We start from the raw sequence: 26,545 nt of genomic DNA, 5'->3' as shown, positions 1-26,545 counted from the left end.
TGTGACTGTAGTCAAAAGATATAAAGATTTATTTTGAAAGTTGCAACCGGAAACTGTTTAATTCCATCTTCCGCCATAGAGACGACTGGCGACTCGTATCCTCCAACAACAGTCCTGCACAGTATAGGTTATCGGCTTCGCTGGTCATCACTGCTGAATCGATATGTGCTCAGGGTGGCAGTAGGGCAATAATACAGACTCTGCACCAGTCTCTGCATTGCAGAGGGCATAATTTTGATTGTTAAATTTTGCCTTTGTAGACTAGCGGGCTAGTGCATTTAATTTCAACGACAACGTCACGCACGATAAGGCATTCATTGGCACACACAGGTTCCCCTGACCAGAAGAGTGTGTAAAGACTGTGACTCATACTAAGTATACCTTGTGCTTTGTTTTTGTTTGTATGTCTGTTTTATTAACCTAATCTTATTGTATGCGTCCTGTAGATTGTGCATCCCCATAATTTTATTGTTTATGTGAAATGTATTTCACAGTTAAAAAAGGTTAAAAAAAAAAAAGTTCCAATTCAGACCTGTGGAAAAGTCCGTTCCTCTTCCGTCCGCTAAAAGGCAGTGTTGCTGCCTCCGTTGAACGGGAGTCAACTCACGTTTTTGGTTTAAAATTTGGAGAATGAAAAACGTAAAAAAACCAAGCCTTTATCCATCCATTTTCTGAGCCGCTCCTCATCGCTATGGTCGCGGGGGTGCAGGAGCCTATCCCGACTGTCATCGGGCAGTAGGGGGGGGGGGGGGGGTACATCCTAGACTGGTTGCCACAAAGACAACAACCATCCGTGCTCCCACTCATACCCAGTGACAATTTAGATTTGTGAATTTGAACGACCTCTCCTGAATTTACTTTTGTGTCATCTTGCTCAATTAAGAACATTCCATAAGGAAAAAAACTGAATCCAAAAGGGCGATCCACATAGAAGATGGTCTGGTTGAAATTGTGATACTTGAGCTTTGGCCACTGCAGGTGGCAGAAAGAGGCACATAGCACAGATTCAGATGGCCCAGCAAATCAGTGAAGATCTGAATAACATTGGAATCTAATTACTTAATGTTGTGCACCATGGAGATGATTTAGCTTAATATTCCTAAATCTTGTGATGGCTGATCCTTACAAATCAGATTATTGTATTGTTGATCATTGGAATAATTTTTTTTAACCGACATACCTCCTCTATCTGTTAATCTAAATCTACTGTATGTTTCATACCTGTTTGTGAGTAGCAAATTAGGTTTTACATACAAATCTTTTCAATATGTTGTGATGATGAAAATTTAAATCAGTAAAGTTTTTGCTCTCCACAAATTAAGAACAGCCAATTTCATCATTTTAATCACCTTTTTAAATAAATGGATTAACTAGAATTGAAAACAACAATTTGAATCTTGGTAGCCTTATACAGACAATGATACAAAATGTGTTGCTGTTCCAATTAAATGAATGATTTTAGAGCCACAGAACAGCCAACCATGATTTTGTCAAATGCACTAAAAACACGCTTATTTAAACCGTAAATCAGTCAATAAAATGCACTTGATAATCTTTCCACCAGTAGATATTGAATTGTTTCTCATTTCTTTCATTCATTTCTTATGTTTGGCAGATTCCTAATGTATTTTTGTACAATCAAGTCTAGAAAATCAATCAGTGCTCAAGGTGCAAATTTACTGGGGTGACAAAAGGGCAGCTTTCTTTTGACTTGACATAAGGAAATGCTTGGAATGCGATTTTGGGGGTATGTCTGTTTTTAATTTAAAAGTCAATTTTCTTCAATAGACCTTCAAGAATGGCACCCAGAGTCTCATGCATTGTGCAGCGTGCCAAATAAGTGAGCGTGGGAAAGGGTCCACCTTTGTCCATTCAGATTTTGCCAGACCAAGGGGTTCTGCTCTCTGTGAATCCTGTTTTTGTATCCTGTCTCCTAACACTTGAGGCCTCTTGGCTTAGAATGAGTTGATGAGAATTCACATGTCTGCACAGTGGATGGATCACCTAACTTCAGTTCAAAGTATACCTCACAATATGACCACTATTTGTACTGTTTAAAGCTGGTGCTTGGTTTCGGTGAAATTTAAATACAGTAACTATAAGTGTTAAATACAATGATGAGCGACTAATAAATGCTGGGCTCTGAAACAACAGTGCTTTTTCGTTTACTAGCTTAGTTAAAATAATATGACAGTACACAACTAATTCCAAGTAGCTATTTTGCAATATATGAAATATAGCTAAAGAGACATTCACTCGACACGTACGTAAACAAGTGTTGATTAAAGAAATGATTCTTGGCTTTGTGTTCAAGTACAGATGCAGCTGTGTGCGCTTGTGTAGTGCGGGTGCACACATACCGATTGATCGGTTTGACGTAACAAGTTCTTTTTTTTTTCGGCACTCCTCCTTTTCCCAAAAGAGAGGATGAACACAGCAGTCTTTTTAGGGGGGGGCGAAAGGAAACGCCCACATCCGTATACAGAGGTCTCCCGAAGCAAACATCCAATCCTCTTCTTTCATTGAAGTTGTACAAGGCACGGCTTAAAAGCGCTTCACAACACAAGCCCACCAACTTCACATTACTGCACTACACAGGGCGAGCACGTGCTACATGTAAACGTTGCGGAGATCGCTTTTACGCACGGGACACGCTCACAAAAATGGCCGTGTTCAATCATTTGACGGCAGCTTGCTGGAAATATTTGCACGGCGAACATCCGAAAAAGCAGCTGGTGCTCACACTGCGGGCATTGCACAAGTCGGCGGCCAGCGAGGCTTTTGGGGTCCCCGCGTCAACAGACGAGGACAGCGTGTCCCCAGGTCTCACCTCAGCCGCGCAGCTCGCAGAAAAAAACACAAGAGTCAAGAGTTTGAAGGAGATGCCGGGACCCAGCACGACGTCCAACCTCGTCGAGTTTTTCTGGAAGGACGGATTTAGTAGAATTCATCAAATTCAGGTAAAGGCGCGTAAAAAATGCCACCTAGAACTGTAAACTGTTATTATTATGTTATAGTTCCAAACAAATGTGCGTAGACAAAAGTAAATGAAGGCTGTTATTTTTTTCCAAGCCGCTCACCGTTTTTTAATTCATGCAATTGATCAGGACACATCTCGTATTGTACACATTATTTACTCACTCGCATTTGAACTTGAAGCATACCTAACAACCTACCGTGTTGTTTTATTCACGTAACTGATGTATAATCACCCCTTTAATTGAAGCACGACTGCAGAATTTATTTTCTTTCCCGGCCCTAAAGATGGGCTTGATTAATACTGTAAGGCGCGGGCGCACGGGATAATTCATTAATAATTATTACTATTATTATTAATAATTCAATATAATTTAAAGTTACGAATAAAATGCTGCAAGGAGGGGCTTAACTTAGGCTACACAGATTTCTGACGGGGTCTACAGCACCCCTTGCCCCGCGTAGCGCGTTGTCCCTGCAATAAATCCATCATTGCTCAATTTTCTTATATTTCTATGGGTTTACAACGGTATAAAGAAATAATGTGAGTTAGATTTAAATTTGCGCATGAGTTCTGTGGAGTGTTATGCATTGCTGAAGCGCATTCTACTTGAAAAGTATTTAAGGAATTAAATTATTCAAGTATACATGTCATAAACCATTGACTCTGACAAAGTGATAGTTTAGCTTACCATAGCTTCAAAACATTTAAATAAAGAAGGCCAAACAAGAATATGTTGTCAGCATTTGTTAATGGTTGTCAATGTGTCATAGATGGAGCACAGCAAGAAATATGGGAAAATTTTCAAATCCCGTTTTGGGCCTCAACTGGTGGTCTCCATTGCCGATCGTGATCTGGTGGCTGAGGTGCTGAGGGCTGAAGGCGTGGCCCCTCAGAGAGCCAACATGGAGTCCTGGAAAGAGTACAGAGACATGAGGGGACGTTCAACAGGCCTCATCTCAGCGTGAGGAGTTGTTCTTTAAGTGGAGTGGCACAGATGGTAGATTTTGTACAGTCCATATTACAGGGTTAAGAAGAAAAATCATGAACAATTGTATCTGAACAGTTTGCCATCATTCCCTACAAATTTTTCATTGCTCCCGATAGACAAAGCATCAAATTACTATTTTCCACAGGGAGGGGGAGCATTGGCTGAAAATGCGAAGCGTCCTTAGGCAGCTCATCATGCGCCCTCGGGATGTGGCAGTCTTCTCTGAAGATATTAACAAGGTGGTGGATGACCTGATCAAGAGAGTTTGTATCGTACGTAGCCAGGGAGCGGATGGAGCAACTGTGGTCAACGTGAATGACCTCTTCTTCAAATATGCCATGGAAGGTTAGAAAACGAGAATGCAGTTTTGTGAAGGAACAGAGCCAATGTTTGGTATTTTTTTGTCTTTACAGGTATTGCAGCCATTTTGTACGAGTGTCGTTTAGGCTGTCTGGAAAATGAGATTCCCCAGGAAACTCAAAACTACATCAGTGCACTGCACCTCATGTTCAGTTCCTTCAAGACCACCATGTATGCTGGAGCCATCCCCAAGTGGCTTCGGCCCATCATTCCAAAACCTTGGGAGGAGTTTTGCTTCTCTTGGGATGGCCTCTTCAAATTCAGTAAGTCGGCAACACAGGCATGCACGGTACATTTTGCTGTATGTATAGTACATGCAATAATATATAATATTCACGTAACTACAAACGTAGGACTTTAGAGTATTTTTCCAGAAGATGCATACTGCCAGATGTTTATTTGCAAAATTGTTGATTGTGAAAGTGAAGTTAAATTCCTTACACAATGAGTTAGTGGGAGTATGGGTTCTTTTTGTTACATAACCTGCTCTCTCTTCTGTTTCTTTTCTTTCTTTCACTACCCTCCCTCAACTTCCCTTCTCTTGTTGCCCCAACACCCCCCTTCCCTCTCTTTATTCATCTCACCTTCTCTGTGTGTCTCCGCTCCCAGGCGTTATTCACATTGATAAGAGGCTCAGTGAGATCAAGGCCCAGCTTGAGCGGGGAGAGGAGGTGAAGGGAGGACTGCTTACACACATGCTGGTCACCAAGGAGATGAGCATGGAGGAAATCTACGCCAATGCAACAGAGATGTTACTTGCAGGGGTCGACACGGTGTGTGAGAGGCGTGCTGCGCAGTCGAGGAATGTAGTGGTGCACTCAGTGTGTTTTAGAGGCAGATGAAGGAATCACACGTGTGTGTGTGGGGGGGGGTGTGCGTGTATGTGAGTGACTTAGTCAGTGTTAAATTTCAAGGGTGGCGTTTCTGGCCCCACATCCATGCCTGTGTAGCTGTGCCAGCGTCAGGTCAGAGTATTCAATGGTGGTGGTGGGGGGGGTGTTCCAGAGAACCCCCTCTGACAAACTAGTTCTCAGTCTGATTTGGTTTCTTGTGGTCGGTCTGTGTCTGGTAGATCTACACAGGGGGGCTTTTGTCTTTTTTCCCCTTCAGACATCTGTGTTTGGCCTTCATGTGTTTCCACATGAGGCCACAATTAGATAGCACTTGCAGTAGGAGAATTCATCATCATTAGGGAATTGTTGTTCCATTTTTTTAGCATTATTTGATGGAACAATTAATGTATTCCTATCAAAACACTGTGCTGATGAAAAGCCACGACTTATGGCAATTATCATTCATCAGATCTGAGTCCGTTATACAACTTTTATAAGCGATTCTGACTAATTATAACACATTTGTCACAAATGGTTATTTGGGGAAAATACTCTGGACTATGTCACAATACAAATTTGAGTCATCTCTTATCAACATTATCATCCATGTCTGGAGTAAGAATAGCAATGTGCACATCTGCCCAGCTACTGCCTAATTTGTTTGGGGTACCGTCAGATTTTTTTCTGGATTATGGGCCAAGGGTATTTTGTGCTCATCTGGGGGCCGCAGGATAAAAGAGTGTGTGTTTTTGTTGAACTTGTTGCAACGGCCATGTGCTGGTAGGGGGTGGATTTAGCTGGGCTGTGCCTTTACTCAGCAAACACAGGAGCTGTCAAGACACGTTAGCCACAGCTAGAATTATGGCACAGGCTGGGCAGAGGTGAGCTGGGTTAGTGGGAACGAAGTCGGCCAGATTCTCTTAGAATCTAAAAGCCATTTTCATAGTGGGGGAGTAAAGATGATCCTGGGTGTAAGGTGAAAGTGAGAAAATCAGAGATTGTGGGGGATGGAGTGAAAGGAAGGCCTTTTTAGATGAGTTAGGATGGGCCTTCGTCATATGATTCCTCGTGGCCTTTGTCACAGGTGTTGCTAGCGTCTCTGCCAGCTGACCTTGATGAGCTGCAAGGGTGCTAAATGGAGGTGGTAAAGTGGGTGTAGAGGACATATTGGGAGGGCCATGCTGTAGGCTGGTGGCTGGAAGGTTCCCAAATTAAAAGAATGGGCTGGATAAAGGTTTGTTTGTTCATTGTCAGACAGTGATCCCATACTGATCTCCAGGGTCTATTCATAGTGACTAATCCACAAGCGTCTCAAAATACTTGGGTGGGAAAGTCACAAGAAGACTGAATGAAAAGAGGGAGTGAGATTTGAGTTGGGAAAACCAGGGCAAACTGTACAGTATGGAAAGATGACACATACGTGACAGTAAACTTTGTGTACTCTGGTAAATTTCAACAGAGAAAACAGTGATGTAATATAAATTATGTTTTTGGTTGGGTCAGAGGAAATGTTTAGTCTGTGAGTGAGAGTATTTTAGTGTCTTATTTTATTCATGACTTTTTATTCCAGTAATGGAACAAATTGTGTGGCTAGATTTAGCACATCTAATTAAGGTATATGTTGAATAATGGCAAGAGGGCTAAAGGACACGAGTGCAGCTGGTGTCTGCTCAGCACATGGAAAAAAAATAACCCACCCACCCACCACCCCTCACTCAAAAGGCCCCCACTCTTTCTGAACACTTACGCAACGTGATAGAAACTCTTATATCAGCTTGCACTTCAGTCACTGCTTGCAAAACCGGTCTCACAAATTTAAGGAACTTCACTAAAACAGTCCACACTTCAAAAAGATTCCCAAATGTAATAAGCTATCCTGGATTTTTTTTTTCCAGACATCTTTCACCCTGTCATGGGCTAGCTACCTGTTGGCACGGCACCCTCAAATCCAAGAGCAAATCTACATGGAGGTGGTGAGGACTTTGGGACCTCGAGCTGTTGCAGTAGCTGAAGACATACCTCAGTTGCCTCTCATCAGAGGCCTGGTCAAAGAGACTCTCAGGTGCACATTGCATGCTTCAAACAAGTCTGACTAAATTTCATAGTCACATTCTACACATAATTAAATCTGTTTGTTAGTATAGTATTATCTTTGTGCGTTATTGTAAAAGTGTCAATGTATAGTGGTGCTGATTAGCAGTCTTTGTGTGCTCCTCCCTGAGAGCAGGCTTTTTCCAGTTCTCCCAGGCAATGGACGGATTACCCAGGATGACTTGGTGGTGGGCGGATACTACATCCCCAAAGGGGTACGACTCGTGTGGACATTATACATGTGTGTCTCGTATGGTGAGCATGTGCTAGAGGAAAATAGAGTCTTTTTTTTAATAGAGCAGCCAGTTGTAATGTGAGCCTGCATTACTCATGCATCTTTGTCGCACCAATGCAGTCCAGTTGTTTTCAATAGCTCCCCCCCCACTTTGCTAGACGCAGTTGGCTCTGTGTCACTACTCCACTTCCTTGGACGAGGAGAACTTTGCTGATGCTTTAGACTTCCGACCAGAACGCTGGATAAGAAAAGATTCCTCAGATCGCGTTGACAACTTTGGCTCCATTCCCTTTGGCTATGGTATCAGGAGCTGCATTGGCAGGAGAATAGCCGAATTAGAAATGCATCTAGTTCTGACGAGGGTAAGAAATAAACCCACTGTGACACAAATATTTCAAATATTGTATTCAAACAACAATGCTACATACAGTAAATACACAGTACACTATTTGCAGTAACGCAAACGTTCACACTACTAACTCTTGTTTTGTTATACAGCTCATCCAAAGGTTTCACATTGGCATGTCGCCTCTCACTGCTGAAGTGAAGGCCAAAACTCATGGCCTTCTCTGCCCTGCAAGCCCCATCCACCTGCAGTTCACTGACCGAGAAAATTAAGAGAAAAATGCTCTCTGTAAGGTCTATTCTACTGTACTGTACATTTCATATATATATATTTTTTAATTCTCACAAGACTGCTTTCTGCACACCGTCCAGTATTTCTACTGAGGTTTTACTCGGGCAACTAACGAAGGACACACATTTTACTGGACCAATAATATAAAATTAAATATTGTTGCTAATTGTTTTTCCATTTTAGATAAAACCACTGCATTTGTTGTTTAAGCGGTGATTCACGTCATTTATCCTGTTGTCTGCTTTAAACATAATGAGTGCAACAAGAACTGTAACCTACATAATCACACTGTGCCTTTGAAAATGGATGCAGGTGTTGAATGTTTTACTTTGCAACACATTTTCACAGGTGCCGTTTTCTTCCTGGGTTTGATATTGAATGTTGATGGTAAACAGTGAATGTATTGAGAATCTGTTTTTTTTCATAAGAAATAATTATCTTATTTTGCTGACTGTTATCTGTTTTCTAAACTATCTGTACTTTGTTTTTAATCAAGTACACTACCTATACATTTCATTCAGAAAAAAGGTTTAATCAGTGTGTTGGAATGTATGTATGTGTATGAAAAAGAAACAGTTATCTTATTGATCAGTAGATGGAAGTTATTTTAAAAGAGTCACAACTGTGAAACGTAGGAGGTTTGTGTTTTTATATGCACTGTATCAGGACAAAACAATTACCTTTTTAAATGGATGCGTAATTTTATCTATTTTAGAGGTAATGCATATAACAAAGGAAGAAATTAGGATTATGACTGATGTTCTTGGGGAAAAGAGAACAATTGTACACTATGTATTTGTAATTATCTGTTCAATTGCATTTTTTACTGCTCTTACTGTAGTTTCAGTAAAACTGGAAACCATAAACATAATCAAGTTATTATTTGAAAAGTGATTTGTACTGTTCTTCTAATATTCTTTAACACAAGTAAGTATTTGTATTTATCTGTTTTGTGTTACTTTTTTTTACTACACTTACTGTAGTTTCAGTAAAACTGGAAACCATGAATAAAATGAAATTATGATTTGTGGTATTTTTTTCGATTCGAAGTATGTTGAATTTATAGTTTGAAATAATAGCCACAAGAAAATCAATTTCCACCAAACATACTGTATATAACTACAGTACATAACATGTGCGCATTCATACTAGTTGAGTTTTAAATGTATATTAAACGTTTAATGCATTGACGTTAATACTTTAAGGTCACTATAGGTTTCATAATAAAAACAACTACTTTTCATTTTTGGGAAATGTTCAGTCTACCTCGTCGTCGCCAACGGTGGTCAAATTCACCCATATGAAACGTGTTCTTGAGTCAACGGTAGTCTCGCGATAGTGAGTAACGAGATCAAAAGCGGAAGTAAATAGTCGGACAGGCACGTTAGCTACCGAGGGGCGTAAATAAAGTGATACGTTCATCGTGCAATTGATTCGTATTTTTTAACTGGTTAATTTTAATTCTACTCTAGAGTCGAGTTGGTGGAAACGGTTGACATACAGGCACAATCGTGGATCTGTAACAATTACGTTACGGCCCGGTTTCTGAGCGCACGTTTTGCGGCCTGGGACTTATGCTAAGTCAGCCAGCATTGTTGCCCCCGAGTTAAGCTAACGGCGCGTTTTCGCATCTTAGCTTAAACTAAAGTGGCTACTAATACTTACTGCAACAAATGTTCACTATTCCTCGAGGTGTGTAATCAAGCCGGTCAGTGGTGACAAAAACGATTTCCGACTGGATCTAAAATGATAATAGAAAATTTGGATGCTTTGAAAACATGGCTGTCTGACACGCTCGAGCCTATGTAAGTACTAACGTTAGCTCTTAGCTTCAACTCAGTTCACGCTGTAACTCGGTATGAATGAGATTGTGTCCCACAAGCAAACATTTACATAGCAAGTATGGATGTAGTTAATATTCAATTTATATGCTAAAATAATTATATTAACACTGAGAATCTGCTGCGTTGTGTTTGTTCAACTATTGTAGCTGCGATGCAGACCCCTCAGCACTCGCCAAGTATGTTGTTGCCCTGGTGAAGAAAGACAAAACAGAAAAAGAACTTAAAGCCTTGTGTATTGACCAGTTGGACGTGTTTCTCCAGAAAGGTACCCATCGATCTCCCAGTAACAATTTAATTTGACCTCTGTGATCTTCGTCATGTTTTCTAATGATTAATATTTGATGTTGACTCAAATTCTTTTACAGAGACCCAGCAATTTGTGGACAAGCTGTTTGAAGCTATAGACAACAAAAGCTATCTGCCTCAGACGGAACCACAGCCCACTTTGGTCAAACCTGAGAAAGATGAGCAGAAGAAAGATGAGGTCACTTTTTTACTGGGGAAATTCTTTAATTTGCTCCTGATTGTACCAGATAAAAAGAACAAACTGCCAGACACGCATCATAGTTATATGTCTCTCTTGGCAAACGGATTGTTAAAATTGTATATATTAAAATGGTTACTGTTGTCAAGTAAAGTTGCAATTTTGGTCTAACATGCACCGATTTTGCTCTTCAGGCAAACCGAGAAGAAGAACGTGACAAAAAATTCTCTCGACGAGGGAATAACAGCCCTCCAACAAGTTCCCGCTACAGTAGAGATGGCAGGTGTGTGTACCAGATGTTCATTTTGCATGGAATGCTCGGTATGATCTTGAACTGTCTGTTATTTATATTATTCTAATCCAAATCATTAGGAGAGTAGATGATCGTAAAAGAGATGACCGTTCCCGGAAGAGGGATTACGACCGCATCCCACCCAGAAGGGACTCTTACCGTGATCGCTACAATCGGAGGAGGGGTCGCAGTCGTAGTTACAGTCGTAGCCGAAGCCGGAGTTGGAGCAAGGATCGTACTCGAGACCGGGACAGAGAACGAGACAGAGAACGAGAACGAGAACGGGACCGGGACAGGGACCGGGATCGTGCCCGAAGTGGGAGTCCCTCTCACAGCAGAACTCGCTCAAGAAGCAGAAGTAGAGGTAAGACATTGATTGTTACAAGTACAGATGAGGCAAGGGTGAAGAATCTTTGAGAATGGACTACAGATGGAGGAATCTTCCAGGATGACCAGTGGTGCTTTCAGAAAAGAAAACACATTAATTGCAAGCATTTAAAAACTTATTTTAGTTGTGATAATAGCACACTCTGCTCTCAATAGAATGAAAGACTTTGGATACCCAACAACACTTATTTATAACTTAAAATATCAGTTTACTGTAAAATGATTGGCTTTGGTTTAATTTATCTTGGTTTAATTTAACTATCTTTAACTGTAGTGCTTGTCACAATCTTGATTTACAGAACGGGATGCTGGGAAGTTGAAGTATGACCACGATCGAGTGGACAGGTTGGATGGTGCTGAAGGTTACACCCCGGCTGTTCTGGTTTCCGCTGCAACCACTTCCCATTTCCCCGTGCCAACACTGAGCAGCACCATCACGGTCATCGCGCCCACTCATCATCACAGCAACAATACAACTGAAAGCTGGTCAGACTTCCATCCAGAGCACCCCGTGGATCGTGGCCCTTTCAGAGGGCCCCCTCCTCAACCGAGGAAACGGTGCCGTGACTATGACGGTGAGCAAAACAGAAAAGTGGACAGTATGATCTTTTTGCGGTCACTAAACCACATAAACGTTATTTTGGTAATGATGTCATGTCTGGCCTTCAGAAAAGGGATTCTGCATGAGAGGAGACATGTGCCCCTTCGACCATGGAAGTGATCCAGTTGTAGTGGAGGATGTGGGTCTGCCCACTATGCTGCCCTTCCAACCTCCACCTATCCCAGGTGTGGATGGCCCTCCGCCCCCAGGCCTTCCACCTCCACCACTTATGAACCCCTCAACTGTGAATCTGGGGCCTCCTGTACCCCCGCCAGGCACTTTGCCACCAAGCCTTCCTCCAGTTGCAGGTAAGAATTGAGACATTGTCTCTTGAGAATAGGCACTTGAATTTTAAGCGAAATTTTCAACATTGAGAAAAAGAGATGCAATGCCTAATGTACAATCTAGCAGTTGCATTTAAATTGTATTTTGCTTTAACTCCACTGGCAGTCAATAACATGTATGGTATGGAGTTAGTTACGCCTCTTATAGGTATATACTTTTTTTCTGCCCTTTCAGGACCGCCGCCGCCTCTTCCTCCACTTCAACCATCTGGAATGGATGCTCCCCCAAATTCCATTACAAGTGCTGTTCCCACAATTGTCACCTCTGGCATGCGTTCTTCAGTGCCCCAAATGCCTACACCACTTTTTCCCTCAGGTAAAAGTAGTTGTGTGACTTATGGTTCTCCGTGAAATTGAATGCACTTGGAACCTATTGAGATTAATGTTGCTTACACCTTTGCTTCCTTGTACTCTTCGCGCCAGATACGTATGACACTGATGTGTACAACCCTGAAGCTCCCAGTATCACTAGTAGCTCCAGACCAATGTACCGCCACCGGGTCAATACCCAGAGGCCCAACCTGATTGGCCTCACAATGGGGGATGTGGACCAGCCACCAAAAGGTAAGCCTCATCCAATGGCAAACATATGAGCAGGTGTATTAAGGCGTCATTTGCAGTCCACCATTAACATTTACCAGAATTTCATTTGGGATTAATGAGCTATTTCATATATTCAGTGACATTGTTTTTTTTTTTGCAATCATTTTGAGTACATGTGATAAAATAGCTTTTCTACACATTCCATATTTCCACCATATATTATTAATGGCTGCTGATTGATGACTGTATGTCCTATGCTGTGTAATGGTCAACTCTAGAAACATTATGTAGACCAGTCAATTAGGCTTTGTCCTTCCCCAGACAAGGTTCCAAACAACAGTATGAGAATTGTTATGGATTCTGGGATGAGGAAGAGACCAGCTGGTTCACATGATGGAGTCATTATCCATAAAAAACCTTGGTTTGACAGGTGAGACATTACTAAGCGTGGTATAACCTGAGTTGTATTTACAAAAAGTAGCCTGACATAAACAATTTATTCTTTTGCCCCCCCCAGACCTAACTATAACAAACCCAACCATCTGGGCTACCACAGAAGAGGTCCCTTTAACTCTCCAAACACAAAGTTGTTGGTTCGGCAAATTCCCTCCGAACTCAACAACATCAGCAAACTCAATGAACATTTCAGCAAGTTTGGAACCATCGTCAACCTGCAGGTTGGTCACCATTTCACTTCTTTCGTCTTGTTTCTTTTGTTAGTCCACTGTCTAGTGGTGCAAAGGTAAGCAATTCTGTCGACGAGCTAATATGTAACTTTGTGTGTGTGCATACGTATGTGTTTGTCAAAAATTGTCAGGGATATTTCCATAATGCCAGTCAAATATTTTAAAAAATAATTTCCCTTTACAGTGTGGCCTTCAATCTTTGGCAACTAGAATTTAAGTTGGGTATTTCATTCGTTAAGTGTTGTGAGTGTTTGAAATATTGTTAAATTGTTATGGGATCACAGTTTGTGGTATATTTATGTTTTAGGCTATTAATTTTGGCAGTTATCTTTCTTAGGCCTCGTTCACTCAGAAATGAAGCGGTTCAAGTGTCGTCTATTCTGTGCTGTTCCCTTGTAAAATATACTCTATATTTTCAAAGGTGGCCTACCAGAATGACCCAGAGGGTGCACTGATCCAGTTTGCATCCCCAGATGAGGCCAAGCGGGCGATACAAAGCACAGAGGCTGTCCTCAACAACCGTTTTATCCGGGTGCATTGGTTCCGGGAGAATGCAAGTGATGGACTAGGACAGGGTCTGTCTCATGTACAGCAGTTGCAATCACAGCCAACCATGGTAAACTATTCTTTTTGATCCGTTGGCGGAATGAATTGTCAAGCTAGTCTGGTGGCAGAGCCTCACACCCTACACAAAGTAAATTCCTACACTGTTCTATCATGCCTTGATTTGGAAATCTTCTCACTTAATTAATTATTTCAGATTTACACTTTAATGTCTGTCATGTTGTAAACACCATAGCACTAACTTTAATACATTTTTTAACCAACAGCATACAATATATTAGACTGAGAACCATCAAAAGCTTTTTCAGAGCATTTATTCAATTCTCTTTAATATTCAGCAGCCCTCAGCGACTTCGTTGAAGCAGTCTGTCAAAGATCGCCTCGGGCCTCTTCTGACTGCAAACTCTGAGCCTTCACAGGACTCCAGTGTAGCGTCTCAGGTGTGTTTTTGTCGCAGTGCTTTGTCTGCTTTTCAAATAGAGTTTGTAATAACATGCAACCTTGGTCCCCTCACGTAAACCGATTCAGAGTCCTGCAAAAGTGTCAGTAAAGGAGCGTTTAGGTTTCTCTGCCAAACCTGCTGCTCCAGTTGAGAAGGCAAGTCCCAGTCAGATATTTACCTTCCCGTATAGATTGTAAAAAGGTTTTTGTGTTCACATTTTATATCATTTCAGGTATTTTCAACTTCGGTGGGCCTCTCAAAGACTGTATACAATCCTGCCGCCTTTAAAGCTGTCCAAAAAACCATAGATGACCCTCTGAAGAAGAAACAGGTGAGGGGAAATGGTGCTAGAAGCGTGGGGGGAGTCACAAAATGGCGGGTGGTATTTGCTGCAGTCATCTACAATAATTTATTTAGAATTTTCAATAGCATCAGCATTTGATAATGTCCCATAAATGCATTCCCAGGAAGCCCTAAGGCTACAGCAAGATGTTCGGAAGAAAAAGCAGGAAATATTGGAGAAGCACATTGAAACACAGAAGGTAAGATCGTCTGGATGATTGTATTGAAGCAGGCTGAGGAAAATAACACAAGAGTTTGTTTCCTTTAATGCACATCATTTGGCAGTGACTAAAACATTTTTTTTTTTCAAATATTGAGTGTAGTACCTTCTGTGAAATGTTCCAATTGTGCCCCTGCTTTCCACAGCTCCTGATCTCCAAACTTGAGAAAAACAAATCCATGAAAGCAGAGGACAAAGGCAAGATCATGGAAACATTGGGCACCTTAACCAAGAGCATCACCAAACTACAAGAGGAGATCAAAGGCATCTCGAACAGCAGCAGCAATCTATTGCACACAGTCAAGAGCAAGGCCCAAGTAATACTTTGCGAATGCTGAACAGCACACACCTTCACATTCCTCTGATTTTATTCCGTTTTATTTTCTTCTGTGGATGGGATTTGTTTCTTGGTAAATTCCCACTTATGGCTGGGTGGAGGCCACATTGTTCTATTATATAACTTTTTGTTGTGTAAACAATGTTCCGTGTATCTTGACTTTCTATGAATGATAAAATGGAATGTTCTTTCTCCTCCTCAGGCTCAGAGAGAACTGCTTGATACCGAGCTGGACCTGTACAAGAAGACTCAGGCCGGCGAGGACACAGCTTTGTTAAAGATCAAGTATACCCAGCTGCAGATAGAGGTACGTTTGAGCTCATAAGTTTACATGCCGTATCCTGGCAGGAGGTGCACAGCTGTAAATTTGTCGATGGGGTGACCACCTCAATGAGGGGTGGCCAGGGTTGGCTGTGTGTGTATCTATCGCTCTTCATTAATAAAATTCACGAATTTCCAGGACAATGTCTATCATACTCATAATCAAGCAGGAGCAAATCAAGTAAAAAGCAACATTTTGTTGAGCTTAATTTGATAGATGCCATTTTCTTTGCTGTTATTTTGCTTTTGTGTCTTAGAGTTTACTTCAATCTCATGCACGGATTCATTATATAACAGCCAACAGCTGTGACAATGTCTCAAATGGTTGACACCACTTTGCAGTCTACGATCAGTCTGAAAAGCACAATAACACAAAAGTCTCTTAATTCTTCACAATTCTAAATGTTGCTTTTTATCTTGGTTTATTCCTCTTTGTATTATTTGTGTGCAAGATTGGTTTAAGTGTGCATTCTAGTCGTCTCATGTGCTACTCATGAACTCACTGCCAGCAGGCGCATTTGCTCTTATTTTGGATGAAATGAAATTTCTTTTGTTTGCGTTCTCTGCTTCTGATTAGGCTGCTAAAAGGGGACTGCTGACTCCGGGCCGAGGTCGCGGGGTCTCAACCCGAGGGCGTGGCGCTCCAAGGGCCCGTGGCAGAGGTGCCCGAGGTGCCAGAGGACGGGGGAGAGGCGTTCCACTACATGCAGTTGTGGACCATCGACCCAGAGCACTAGAGATTTCTTCTTTCACCGACCTAGACCGGGTGGACCTTCTGCCTCATTTTGCTGTAAGTCTGCTTATTCCTACACTATGGTATGAGCGATGTTAATGTCATTCGATCGATTGTAAAGTGACCAATGTCCCATGTTCATAATTTTGAAGCAATTTGGAGAAATTGAAGATTGCCAGATTCATGAAAACAGCTTGTCTGCAGTCATCACCTACAGGACAAGAGCAGAGGCTGAGCGGGTGAGTTACAGTCTAATTGTTATCAGCAATGTAAGACAATTAAACATCATTTGGGGTCATTTGCTAACGTTTTTTTTCCTAACGTGTTTTCTTCTTGCATGCTTTTTTTTTTCTTTTTGCCAAACTGCAGGCGGCCCTCCATGGCATCAAGTTGAACAACCGGAATTTACGCATGGTCTGGCATAAGCCCGTCATGACGCTTCACTCTGCTGATGTGAACGAGGCTGAGCCAGAGGAGGATGAGGTTTGTGTCATTTTTTTTGTGTCTTGCAGATAAACATATGTATTTGTCATATTGCTTCCCACGTGATACTGTATATGGCAGAGTGTCTTTGTACCAGCTTAGTACACAAGAGGGAGCCATTACACAAGACTGGTCCGATTAAGAACTTTCCAGTGCACAGTCAGTGATGAATCACGGCTTGACCCTTCATGGGCACTTCTGTATAATAAACAGTTCAGAACAATGGCAGAAGGTTGAAACCCCCATGCCCAACCTGATCTCATATTGGATCTCATTATCTTGAACATGTGTATCTAATATTTGTTTGAGAAATGTATGCCCACCGCTTGATTCTTTTTTGGTTCCTCTCCAGTACCCAGAAGAGTCACTGAGCGATGATGCCTTGCTGCAGGACGACGACGAGGAGGAAGACGACAACGAACCTCGCTCCTGGCGCAGATGAAGATTGCCCCAATGTTCTTTCACAGCTGAGTGCAACGATGACCAGATGTCCATCAATTTATTTATTTTAACGCCTGTTTATAGATCTGACAAGGCACCGTGGCCTGACGTCACACGTAACACATGTAACTGGCTGAAAAAACTTGCAACTTGGATTGATTTTTTTTTTTTAATATGTATTCCAGATGCAACCTTTTTTTTAACTGCTCTCAATGTAGAATTGTTTTTTTTTTCTTTTCTTTTGTAATATGGATAACTAGTTTGTCTGGACATGTGAAAGCGTGCTCAATTATCAGTTTGATAAAACAAATTCTGTATTACTGTTTGACAAAATGACAAGCTTTTGCAGAATAGTGTTACATTGATTGGTTGAAAGCTGTATGTAAATATTTTATGTCTGGGTTGAGATTTGTACGAAGGCTTACTTTCTCAGTTTTTTGTTTGCTTTAATTTTGCATTGTGTAAAAAAAAAAAAAATAAAGAATTGGAATGGTCATAAAACACTGCCAAAAAACAGATGGAAAAACTGTGGTGGCAGTTAGACCAGCTCTATACTTTAAATGCTGTATTTGACCATTTAAAAAAAAAAAAAAAAAACAAGTTCCCCTAAAGAGCAAATTTCCTGAACAATTATTCCATCCTCCAATTGTTGGATTGGTATGGTAACATCCAATATGTCAATGATTTCAGTCCAAGGTAAGAATCTAAGAAATACTTTGCACATTTCCACAGTAAACTGTACAGTATTCGAAAAAGTGTCAACATGTGAATCAAATACTTAAAATGTTCTTTTTTTTTTTTTTTGCAGATGATTTTTCCAGCTGAAGAAAATAAGAAACGTCAAACGCTGTTTGTATGGAATCCATGTATATTAAATATGTATTTTCCTATGAATTTCCTTGTGATTATTTGCTTCCTGAAACAACTTGGAAGTACACATTCTCATCCCACAACCTACAAGTGAAAAACCAAAGCTTTGCATCTAAAAACGAATAAATGCACAAAAACTGCACCAGAAAGTACTGCACAATATGCAATATTTATTTTAGATCAATGCAAGTAATGTTTGTTGAAGTTTGGAGAATTTGGTCCAACCTCAGAAAGTTCTTTAACGATAAATAAATTGGATCAGAAAAACACTAACATTGGAGGTTATGTTTAACGTCGGCTTTTCAAAGTGGAGAATAAAAAATGTATTTAATCTTTGTGGCCCGTCGGTACCAGTTCGCAGGCCACTTAGGCCCTGGCCCAGTGGTTGGAGACCTCTACTTCAAGAGACTCTGGGTCCCGTTGGGCTCACTGCGCATCAATCTACTGATCATCTGCGACGTCAATCCGCTTTCATTAGCTCTGGGGTGAAATGGATCCTATGCTGACTTGATTTTTTTGCATATGGCACGATACACCCTTGACTGGTTGCCAGCCAATGCCTGGGCAAATACACAGTAGACAAACACCCACTTGCAATACAACAAAATAAAAGTGCACTGGGAAAATCTTTATATTTATATTTATTGAGCAAAGAACAGAGTTAAGAAAAACTTCAAATTTCACAAGAAAAGCGTACGATTTACTTCAGTGTATATAAACTGATCAATAAAGGCACAGAACTTTAAAAGTCCAAGGTATTTTGAACTAAAAATATTCATTGTTTTCTAAAAAGAATACATTTAAATAATAATCGCATAACTAAGGTTGTGTGTGATCATCTTGGTCTTCTACTGAGAAATCCAGCAGTGACTTTGTTAGGTCCTGCAAAACTTGTGTCTGTGTGAGGTGTCTCAGCACCCTACAGAGACTCCCCACTGAAGAAGCTCCCACAATTACTCAGCCTTGGATAAGAGAGTACAAATAAGCCAATCAGCGTGGAGCACTTCAAGTGTTCCCAGACCACCCCTGGTGCCTGTCTGGCTTGCAGATATAATTGTGAGGAATCAGATTTGCGCTTGTACAATTTTGGCTCTTCATCATTTAAACTTTCCACACCAGCACCTAGTGTAGCTACCCCCATCCCTCTATCTCAGTGAGGGGGTGTTAAAGGACCCCCTCCTGCCATGTCATTTACCCACTGTGGTGTCACCAAACCTTCACGTATATGAGACAAAGGAAACATCAAGCTTCATTTGTGCCAAACAAGCTGTAGTGCTTTTTGCATATAGGCGCGCTTGCATGCATTTCCGTTCTATTTGTCATGGGAGACGTGGGATTCACACAATTAGCAACATTTCCACATGTGTCGCAAAGTTACCAGCGTGCTTGTAGGTCTACATATACCCTTGAAGAATTTGTGAAACATTGGCAAATTTTTCAAGAGATGAAGAATTTTATTTTAGTTTTGGGATCGTATAGTCAGGTGAAGCCATGGAAGCGTGTGTAGCCTTTTTAAATCATATTGATGACTAAAATCTCAGAAATGGCCCAGATCAAAAGTTCACATGCGCAAGGAATGTTTGGCACCATAGGTAAAGTAAAAGAGCAAAAATATGTGATCCGTGTATTTAAGGTTTATCAGCATTTTTGTGAGAATTTTAGGGTGTAATTGTTCTTGTTTCTTCTCAATGCATTTCAAATGGGGTTAATTATACACAAAATTGGGCTATTTGTGGGCGGCATATAGCGGGGCAAGACTGTATAGTAAATAAAAAGTAATTAAATGAAGTTTAACGAGATTGGTCCATCATCTGATTGGTTTGGTGATCGGTTATTGTATTTTATTATTTTTTTATACTTACTGATCTGTGATTGGCGATTGGCTCCAAAATTCTGATCGCGTAAAGTTGACTTATTATTATAATCATTATGATGATGAAGATGATGATGATTATTATTGTTATTATTACTGCGATTCGCCGCGACCCTTGTGAGGAAAGAGCAGCTCATTTAATTGATGGATGGATTATTATTATTATGATGATGATGATTAACATGATGATGATAATGATGATGATTATTATCATTATTATTATTTTTATTATTATTATTATTATATTCAAAAGTCGATGTACTAGAGAAAAAACAAGGGTAAATCTGAATCAGCGCAATAAAATCATCTTTAAAATTTTACTTGCATCTCTATTTAAAAAAATATATAAAAATGTGTTATTAGACATCCCAGTATAATTTTCAATGAATTCTAACAACAATGTAACACTCTTATTTCAGTACAGCCATTTACTCGATCTAATTCCTCACTTTCCCCGCATGCAAAATGACTATATACCGTCAGTACCAATTTACTATCAAGTCAGACAAATAACAGAAAATATTAGAACAGTTATTGAATGATGATTTGGCCTTTTAGGGGCGGGTATTGTTGAGCAAAACTCAAATGGTCAATGAAGAAATGTTGACTAAAAGAAATTCTTTTGTTCAAACTTATTTGTCACTAAAAAGTTTGTTTACTGGAGCCCGTAGGGGCTTCAGAAGACCTTCATATGGATATGCAACATCTAGGCTTGTGCATAAAATAACACACTTCCTTCTGTATTTATTCAGATTCATTTGAATCTCATCTTAGCCTTTTCACAACACAAAAACATCCTTGCATGCCAATTAAGATCCAATACAAGTCCAAATTTTAAAAATTTGATTCATATCCGAATCCAAAAATGTTGATCGTTCACATTATATACAAACCACCACCGATCCTTTATGCAACCACGTAAGAATATAAAGAAGGTGTTTTGCACATTGACCCCCCCCTCTCCAAGTTAAATGTCCCCGCCGCTACAATGCCAGGCCTCTGTAAAGACATTAATATTTGATGTGATCATGGGCTTCCATAAGCAAATTTCACTCTGTAGCAAGTGGAGCCAAAGCATGATTAATTTAGTATTTCTACCCCTTTAAACAACACAGGGCCCCTGGCCACAAAGCTAGGCACAGTTTGAAATGAAAGTAGCGGCCCCTAAATCATAATCAGCATCGTCATTCAGCATCATGTGACTTTGGGGACACGTTGTTGTTCTCGCGCAACATCTGCACTTGTGTGAAGAAGGCCTTGCTTCACACCAACAGGCACGTTAGGCTCAAGATGGATTTAGTCTGTTTGTCAGTCCACCTCAGATTAACAGATAGTTCGGCTTGTTGACTGCAAGTTCTGTTCAATTGGGCTCGACGAAGAACCAGAATTGTAGCCGACTGGATTCTGATCGACCGCTGAAATTGATGTGAAGAGAAATACAATCATTTACATGACATCAGTGTTTTGGAGCCTGAAAACATAAATCTCGGAAGAGACACTGTTACAGTGACCATGGTAACGCTGAAACTATTTTTTGAACACATTCCTATATAGATGATAAATTATATAGTTATTGGTCATTCAAACTAATAATTCAAATGGTTAATATTGTCCTTAAAGATATTAAATGAACAGTCCTTAGTCCATTGTTGACCATAACACTGCTCTTTGCATATGAAACTGAGGGGAAAAAAAGACACCAGGAAGTTTGTACTTTTTTAGGCGCGAATGTCAGTCAAAATGCATTTATGAAAACTTTAAATCTGTATTTGTGACAACTTGAAAAAAACCTACACTTTGTTCCAACTATCAAAAATGGTTGACGTGAAGTGTAAATTTTCAGGTTAAACCAAAAGGATTATTTGGGTTAAGAAATGAAGACAATTTAATTATTTCAATTTCTGACCCCTTAAAATAATTGCTTTAAAAATTAATTGACATGATTTTTTTACTTTTGTTAGGGCTTCGTGGTTGTCCTATCAGGGGCGTGGTGGCCATCAGAAAGTTCAGGATTATTTCTGTATTTTCCCAACAGACGGTCTACTTCGAGACAGAAATGACTGTTGATGACCAGAAGAATTAACAACCCCCAAAAATCACATTTGTTCTTTTCAATTTTGTCCCTCCAGATTTTGTCATGTTTTCCATCATGTCTTTTTTTTTTCCAATGCCTGTCTCGTTACATTATTGAGTCCACCTGTGCTCGTCAACCGTATGTTTGCCAATCAGCTCCCTGTGTTGTCCTGGTGTTTCTCGTTGTCTCGTCAGTTGCTTGTAGATTCCTGGTTTGTCTTTGTCATTTTGTGTTGATTCTTATCCCACTCTGTGTTAGAAACTTTGAATCTTGCTTTTGGATTTTGTTGACCTGCTCTTTTTTTTATTCCATGTGCCTAGTTTACTTTCCTTTTAGTTCTTTTGATGTTAAAAGTTTGCACAACCGCAACAGATGAATTGTCATTGCCACGTCGAGCTGTGTTCATTCCAGCCGCCGTGACTGCGATTAGGCCATCCACTAACATGATCAGTGCACAGTTGAACTCCATTAGCGATAACGTGCTTGTGCAGATGCTGCAGGACACGGCAGGCTGCTTCCTGGGCCCTCCCCTCTCACATTGATCGCTACCGTGATTTGCAGCATGCAATCCGATGCTCTGTGACAGCTTGTAACTGAGGTTAAAGATGGCAATTTAATTATGTGTCAGAGGTCACATTAAATTCTGACCCTTGACCTCTGACTACAGGACCATCTGATTAGTGACAGCCTTGCATGGTTGTTTAAGCAACATTGCAGGGAATGTGTGCATGCTAACGGTCAGATAATGAAAGAAAAATGACAGAGAAATCTTTGATTGAGTGGAGTTACATTCGGAAATGCCCGGATTTGTGTATATTTGTCACGTAAACCATAAACTATCCCGGAAGTGTGGCTTTGATACTGTAAAGAAAATCTCACAAGATTGACCATGTAACAGAAATGGTTGAAGGTGATGAGGCTTCTGTAATTAGCTGTTTAATGTACACACATAAAAAAAAAAATCCCATTATACTCAGCAGCCAATAAGCACATTTGTAATGAAAAGCATTCATTCAGACAGACAAAGGCATCAGTGTTCTTGTTTACTGGTTGAGAATGGTCATCCGTCTCTACGTGCTCTGTGATCAACTGGCAACCAGTCCAGTGTGTAGTCTTTCTTTTCTCCGAAGTCAGCAACGATAGGCTCCAGCTCGTTGTAACGATGAACAGAACAAGTGCACTATAAAATATGGATGGATGATGGCTGTTGACCTGTAGTTGTATTTGACATTAATTGGTAAACTTATAATGCCTCATAATGACAAATTAATGTCACGCATTTATGTAGCTTTGTGATGTGTGAATAAGGTTTTTACCAACAGAATTAAGATCAACATTGGGTCCACCTGCACAATCTGACTCCAAGTCAAACTTAATCTGTTTTTTTTTCCTTCAACAATATTGCCTTCATAATGATAAGCACACTCACTTTGCAATCATGTATTATTTGCCTACATCTGCTGTCATGCTGGGATTTTACAGTGGTGTAGAACTACTGAAGAATGGCGAGCCTCTCTTATGTGGGCAAAATAATTAAAAAATATTTCAAACAAACTCCTCTGTGCTTCACCTTTTCAGTTGTTATCTATCAGTACAAGCTCTTTGTGCTTTATGACCCTCTGAGCGAGGACATGGTAGTTGGGGCCCAGGATGCAAAGCTCCACTCGCACGTCTTAAAGCAAGCCACATATGCAAATGATTGGGCAATTGCAGATATACAAATATGTACCCTTGGTCCAGGCGGTCTAATGGCCCCCGCTTCCCTCCTCCTCTGGCTTGCTCAATGGCTCATTAAGATATCTGCTTGGTTTATTATGTGAATAAGTCACGGCTGGCTTGTTATGACCCTCCAGGTTCCTGTTTGTGCTGCAAGATGTGTGGCGCTCAATTAGGCTGCCTGGCTGGCAGAGTTAACCCTTCGCACCATCCACATAGCCTGTGTACGGTGTGGAGACGGCGGTTTTGGAGGCAGGGATCAAAAGATCAATCCTAATACAGTGGTAGCAAGCGGACCTCTCAGATGTAATAAAGGCGCCATCTTTCACCCTTGGGGCCTATTGGGCGCCTCCCACCCCATGAACAGACCTGGTATCTTTAAATTAGCTGACTGCCGTGGCCTGCAGGTAATTGCATTAGTTTATCAATGTTCCCCACAATTTATTACTTACTGTGACAATGCTAGCATCCTGGTGTTAATGTCCACTGTGAGGGGACAGGGAAATAGCGCCTTTGTGTGGCGTGTGTCTTTGCAAATAAAGAAGAAGAAAGACACTTGGAAACAAAAGAGTGAAATCATGTGTTATTGGTTTTAGTTTCAAAGGTTCGGTATGAATGATCGCCACTAAACTTTAAATTTAAAATCATCATACATCTATATTGCAATACATCAAGTGGAACCGCAGCAGATTGATCAACCGGTCATTTGTTGTCCACCTAAAAGTTCAATGAATTAATACAAAGGAAAAACTCACCATCATAAAATGTTTATTAACTGACAGGCAATCTTTTATTATTCCTCTAACAAATGAAAAAAAACATGGCACCCCCTCCATTGTCTTCTACCACGAGGCTTGATGAGGGCCCTTGAATTTTGAACATCCTCATCAAGCGATGTATGACATCATCACTGGTCTCTTCTTTGCCTTGTTTGCAGGCACTTTGTCCTGCCTACATTTGGTAGGAATGCACAAACAAATGCTTCGCAGAAGCTCGCGACGTCTTCCGGCGTCGGCCCAGTTCACTGACATCAGTCGGATGTGTGGTAGTGGTGTGGCATGGTCGCTATTCACAAGGCCGCACGGTTTCATTTCACCCGTCAGTGACCAACATGAACTTCAGTGAAATGGACAGAGGTTTCAAAGCAGTCAACTTTTGGTTTGTTGTCCAAGTTGACACCTTCCTAAAATGGCTTTTATGGATGCACATGGCCCAGTCTGCCACCTTCACCGGGCTTTTGATTGTCAGTAACATCTGAAAGGGTCCCGCCCAGCATTGCAGATGCCTGTGCTTTCAACAACCCACCCTGGTTTGAGATTGCCGTCACTCACCTGGAGCGGGAAGTGCAGTGAATACCTGTTGAGAAACATGAGAGCGTGCAGTCACCAGGAAATTAGAATGTTGGAGCATTGTATCGTCGCAGAGCTGTGTGGATGGTCGGATTTCCTCTTTTGGATTTTCTCTTTTTTATCTCCACTGTGAATCTCTGTCAGCAGGACTTTGCATTTGGTTACATCAGGGCTGCACGGCCTGCTTCTTACGTGTACTGTTTTCATTTCCTATTTTTATTTATTTTTTTGTCGGATTACATTCAGCAATCCCGTCTCACATCGATATCGCTGCCGCTCACCATAAATTATTTCATTCATATATTATTTAATGATCAAATGGGGGAAATTTAATGTAATTCTTTTTTCTGTGTGATGTTTTTGTAGATCATCATGTGATTAAAACCTTTTTCACATGTCGGTCAAAATATTGTAACCACAATTTCTCTTTTCGGCTACCTTGCAGTTGGTTGCTATGCAAAATTAGTCCTCGTGTAAATACGAGTTGCTCAAGTGGGTGGTCTTATCAGGTTTCTGAGAAAGATCTATGTTTGTGCTCTTCTTGGTATCTTATTGAGGAACGTGATTCATTTTGTATACTAGGACTCTTTTGTGATGTAAGGACGCGATGAAGGAGGATGATCCCTTTTTTTCAGTGTGTTCTGTTAATCTGTTTTTCTTTGAGTACCAAGATTATAAGTATTCTTAGTTTTTGTCAAAATCTGGTACTGATACTGGTTTTTATTTCCTCATCGTTCATGGACAAAGAAAATTCTACTTTAATCCATTGCATATAGACAAACATGTTATGCTATAATCCCATTAGCAACTTTAGCACCTTTTTTTATTTACAACTTCTTATGACAGAAACCTTAATGTATATTCATTAGTTTAGTAGGTGCTAGAATCACATTGGGATTGTCACACCCCAAAAAAACATTACATCCTTTGAAAGAATTCCTCTGACTGGAAGGACGATTAGGGCCAGTGTAGAAAACAAAAAGGTTGGCAGCTCTCTTCATATGTGTATTATGGTCTGTCAAAGGTATAGACAGACCAATCATCATTCTTTGCCCCTCAGATGGATGAGCTCACTGTGCACATTTTAGATGAGTGGCAAACCTCCGCTTGATCAGACCTTCATATATTTACTGGATGTGAATTATGTGTCTTCACATATCCTCCCTCCCTACACTTTTGAACCTCCCAACTCTGTTTCGCACTTTCTTTGTCATTCACTCTTTTTTCCCCTTCTGCCGTCTTTCACACTGCTTTCCCCTTTATATGCATTCCGCCATCTCTTGATCCTGCTCCTTGCGCTCCCTGCTGCTTAATTAAAGCATGTATTATTAATGCGGCCATATCTTTGTCCATCCTTCTTTCCACCCCCCCCCCCCGTACATATGACTGCTACATTACATTTAAATTGTTTTGGTGTAATTCCCCTTTTAAAGTCCCCCATGTAATCAGTGTTTGCAGAGACGAGGGAAAGTGGC

General features: G+C 40.7%; 2 protein-coding genes across 3 annotated transcripts; both read left to right on the top strand.

The window, feature by feature from the left end:
- The first annotated feature begins 2,536 nt into the window (after positions 1 to 2,536).
- cyp27c1 (cytochrome P450, family 27, subfamily C, polypeptide 1) lies at positions 2,537 to 9,148 on the top strand. Of its 2 annotated transcripts, XM_088295473.1 has the most exons (9): positions 2,537 to 2,960; positions 3,751 to 3,941; positions 4,114 to 4,313; positions 4,382 to 4,591; positions 4,938 to 5,101; positions 7,057 to 7,223; positions 7,389 to 7,467; positions 7,646 to 7,849; positions 7,986 to 9,148. In XM_088295473.1, exons 1-9 carry the CDS (start codon positions 2,664 to 2,666, stop codon positions 8,103 to 8,105), a joined length of 1,632 nt encoding a protein of 543 aa, XP_088151599.1. In that variant the 5' UTR covers positions 2,537 to 2,663; the 3' UTR covers positions 8,106 to 9,148. The 2 variants fall into 2 exon arrangements, with proteins under 2 accessions (XP_088151599.1, XP_088151600.1); XM_088295474.1 differs by lacking the exon at positions 7,986 to 9,148 and having other exon boundaries at positions 7,389 to 7,507; positions 7,646 to 7,842.
- Positions 9,149 to 9,461: 313 nt separating this feature from the next.
- Positions 9,462 to 18,082, top strand: rbm26 (RNA binding motif protein 26). Its single transcript, XM_088295521.1, has 22 exons — positions 9,462 to 9,929; positions 10,115 to 10,233; positions 10,334 to 10,452; positions 10,647 to 10,735; positions 10,825 to 11,108; positions 11,431 to 11,706; positions 11,801 to 12,040; positions 12,252 to 12,392; positions 12,500 to 12,640; positions 12,941 to 13,049; positions 13,137 to 13,296; positions 13,727 to 13,921; positions 14,208 to 14,309; positions 14,398 to 14,465; positions 14,534 to 14,642; positions 14,779 to 14,853; positions 15,020 to 15,190; positions 15,413 to 15,517; positions 16,109 to 16,321; positions 16,417 to 16,503; positions 16,634 to 16,747; positions 17,100 to 18,082. Exons 1-22 carry the CDS (start codon positions 9,871 to 9,873, stop codon positions 17,187 to 17,189), a joined length of 3,066 nt encoding a protein of 1,021 aa, XP_088151647.1. The 5' UTR covers positions 9,462 to 9,870; the 3' UTR covers positions 17,190 to 18,082.
- Positions 18,083 to 26,545: the final 8,463 nt, after the last annotated feature.

This window comes from Idiotropiscis lumnitzeri, chromosome 5, assembly GCF_059441095.1.
Source record: "Idiotropiscis lumnitzeri isolate Australia: NSW breed Sydney's pygmy pipehorse chromosome 5, RoL_Ilum_1.0, whole genome shotgun sequence".
Taxonomy (NCBI): domain Eukaryota; kingdom Metazoa; phylum Chordata; class Actinopteri; order Syngnathiformes; family Syngnathidae; genus Idiotropiscis; species Idiotropiscis lumnitzeri.
This window is presented reverse-complemented; position numbering and strand designations above follow the sequence as displayed.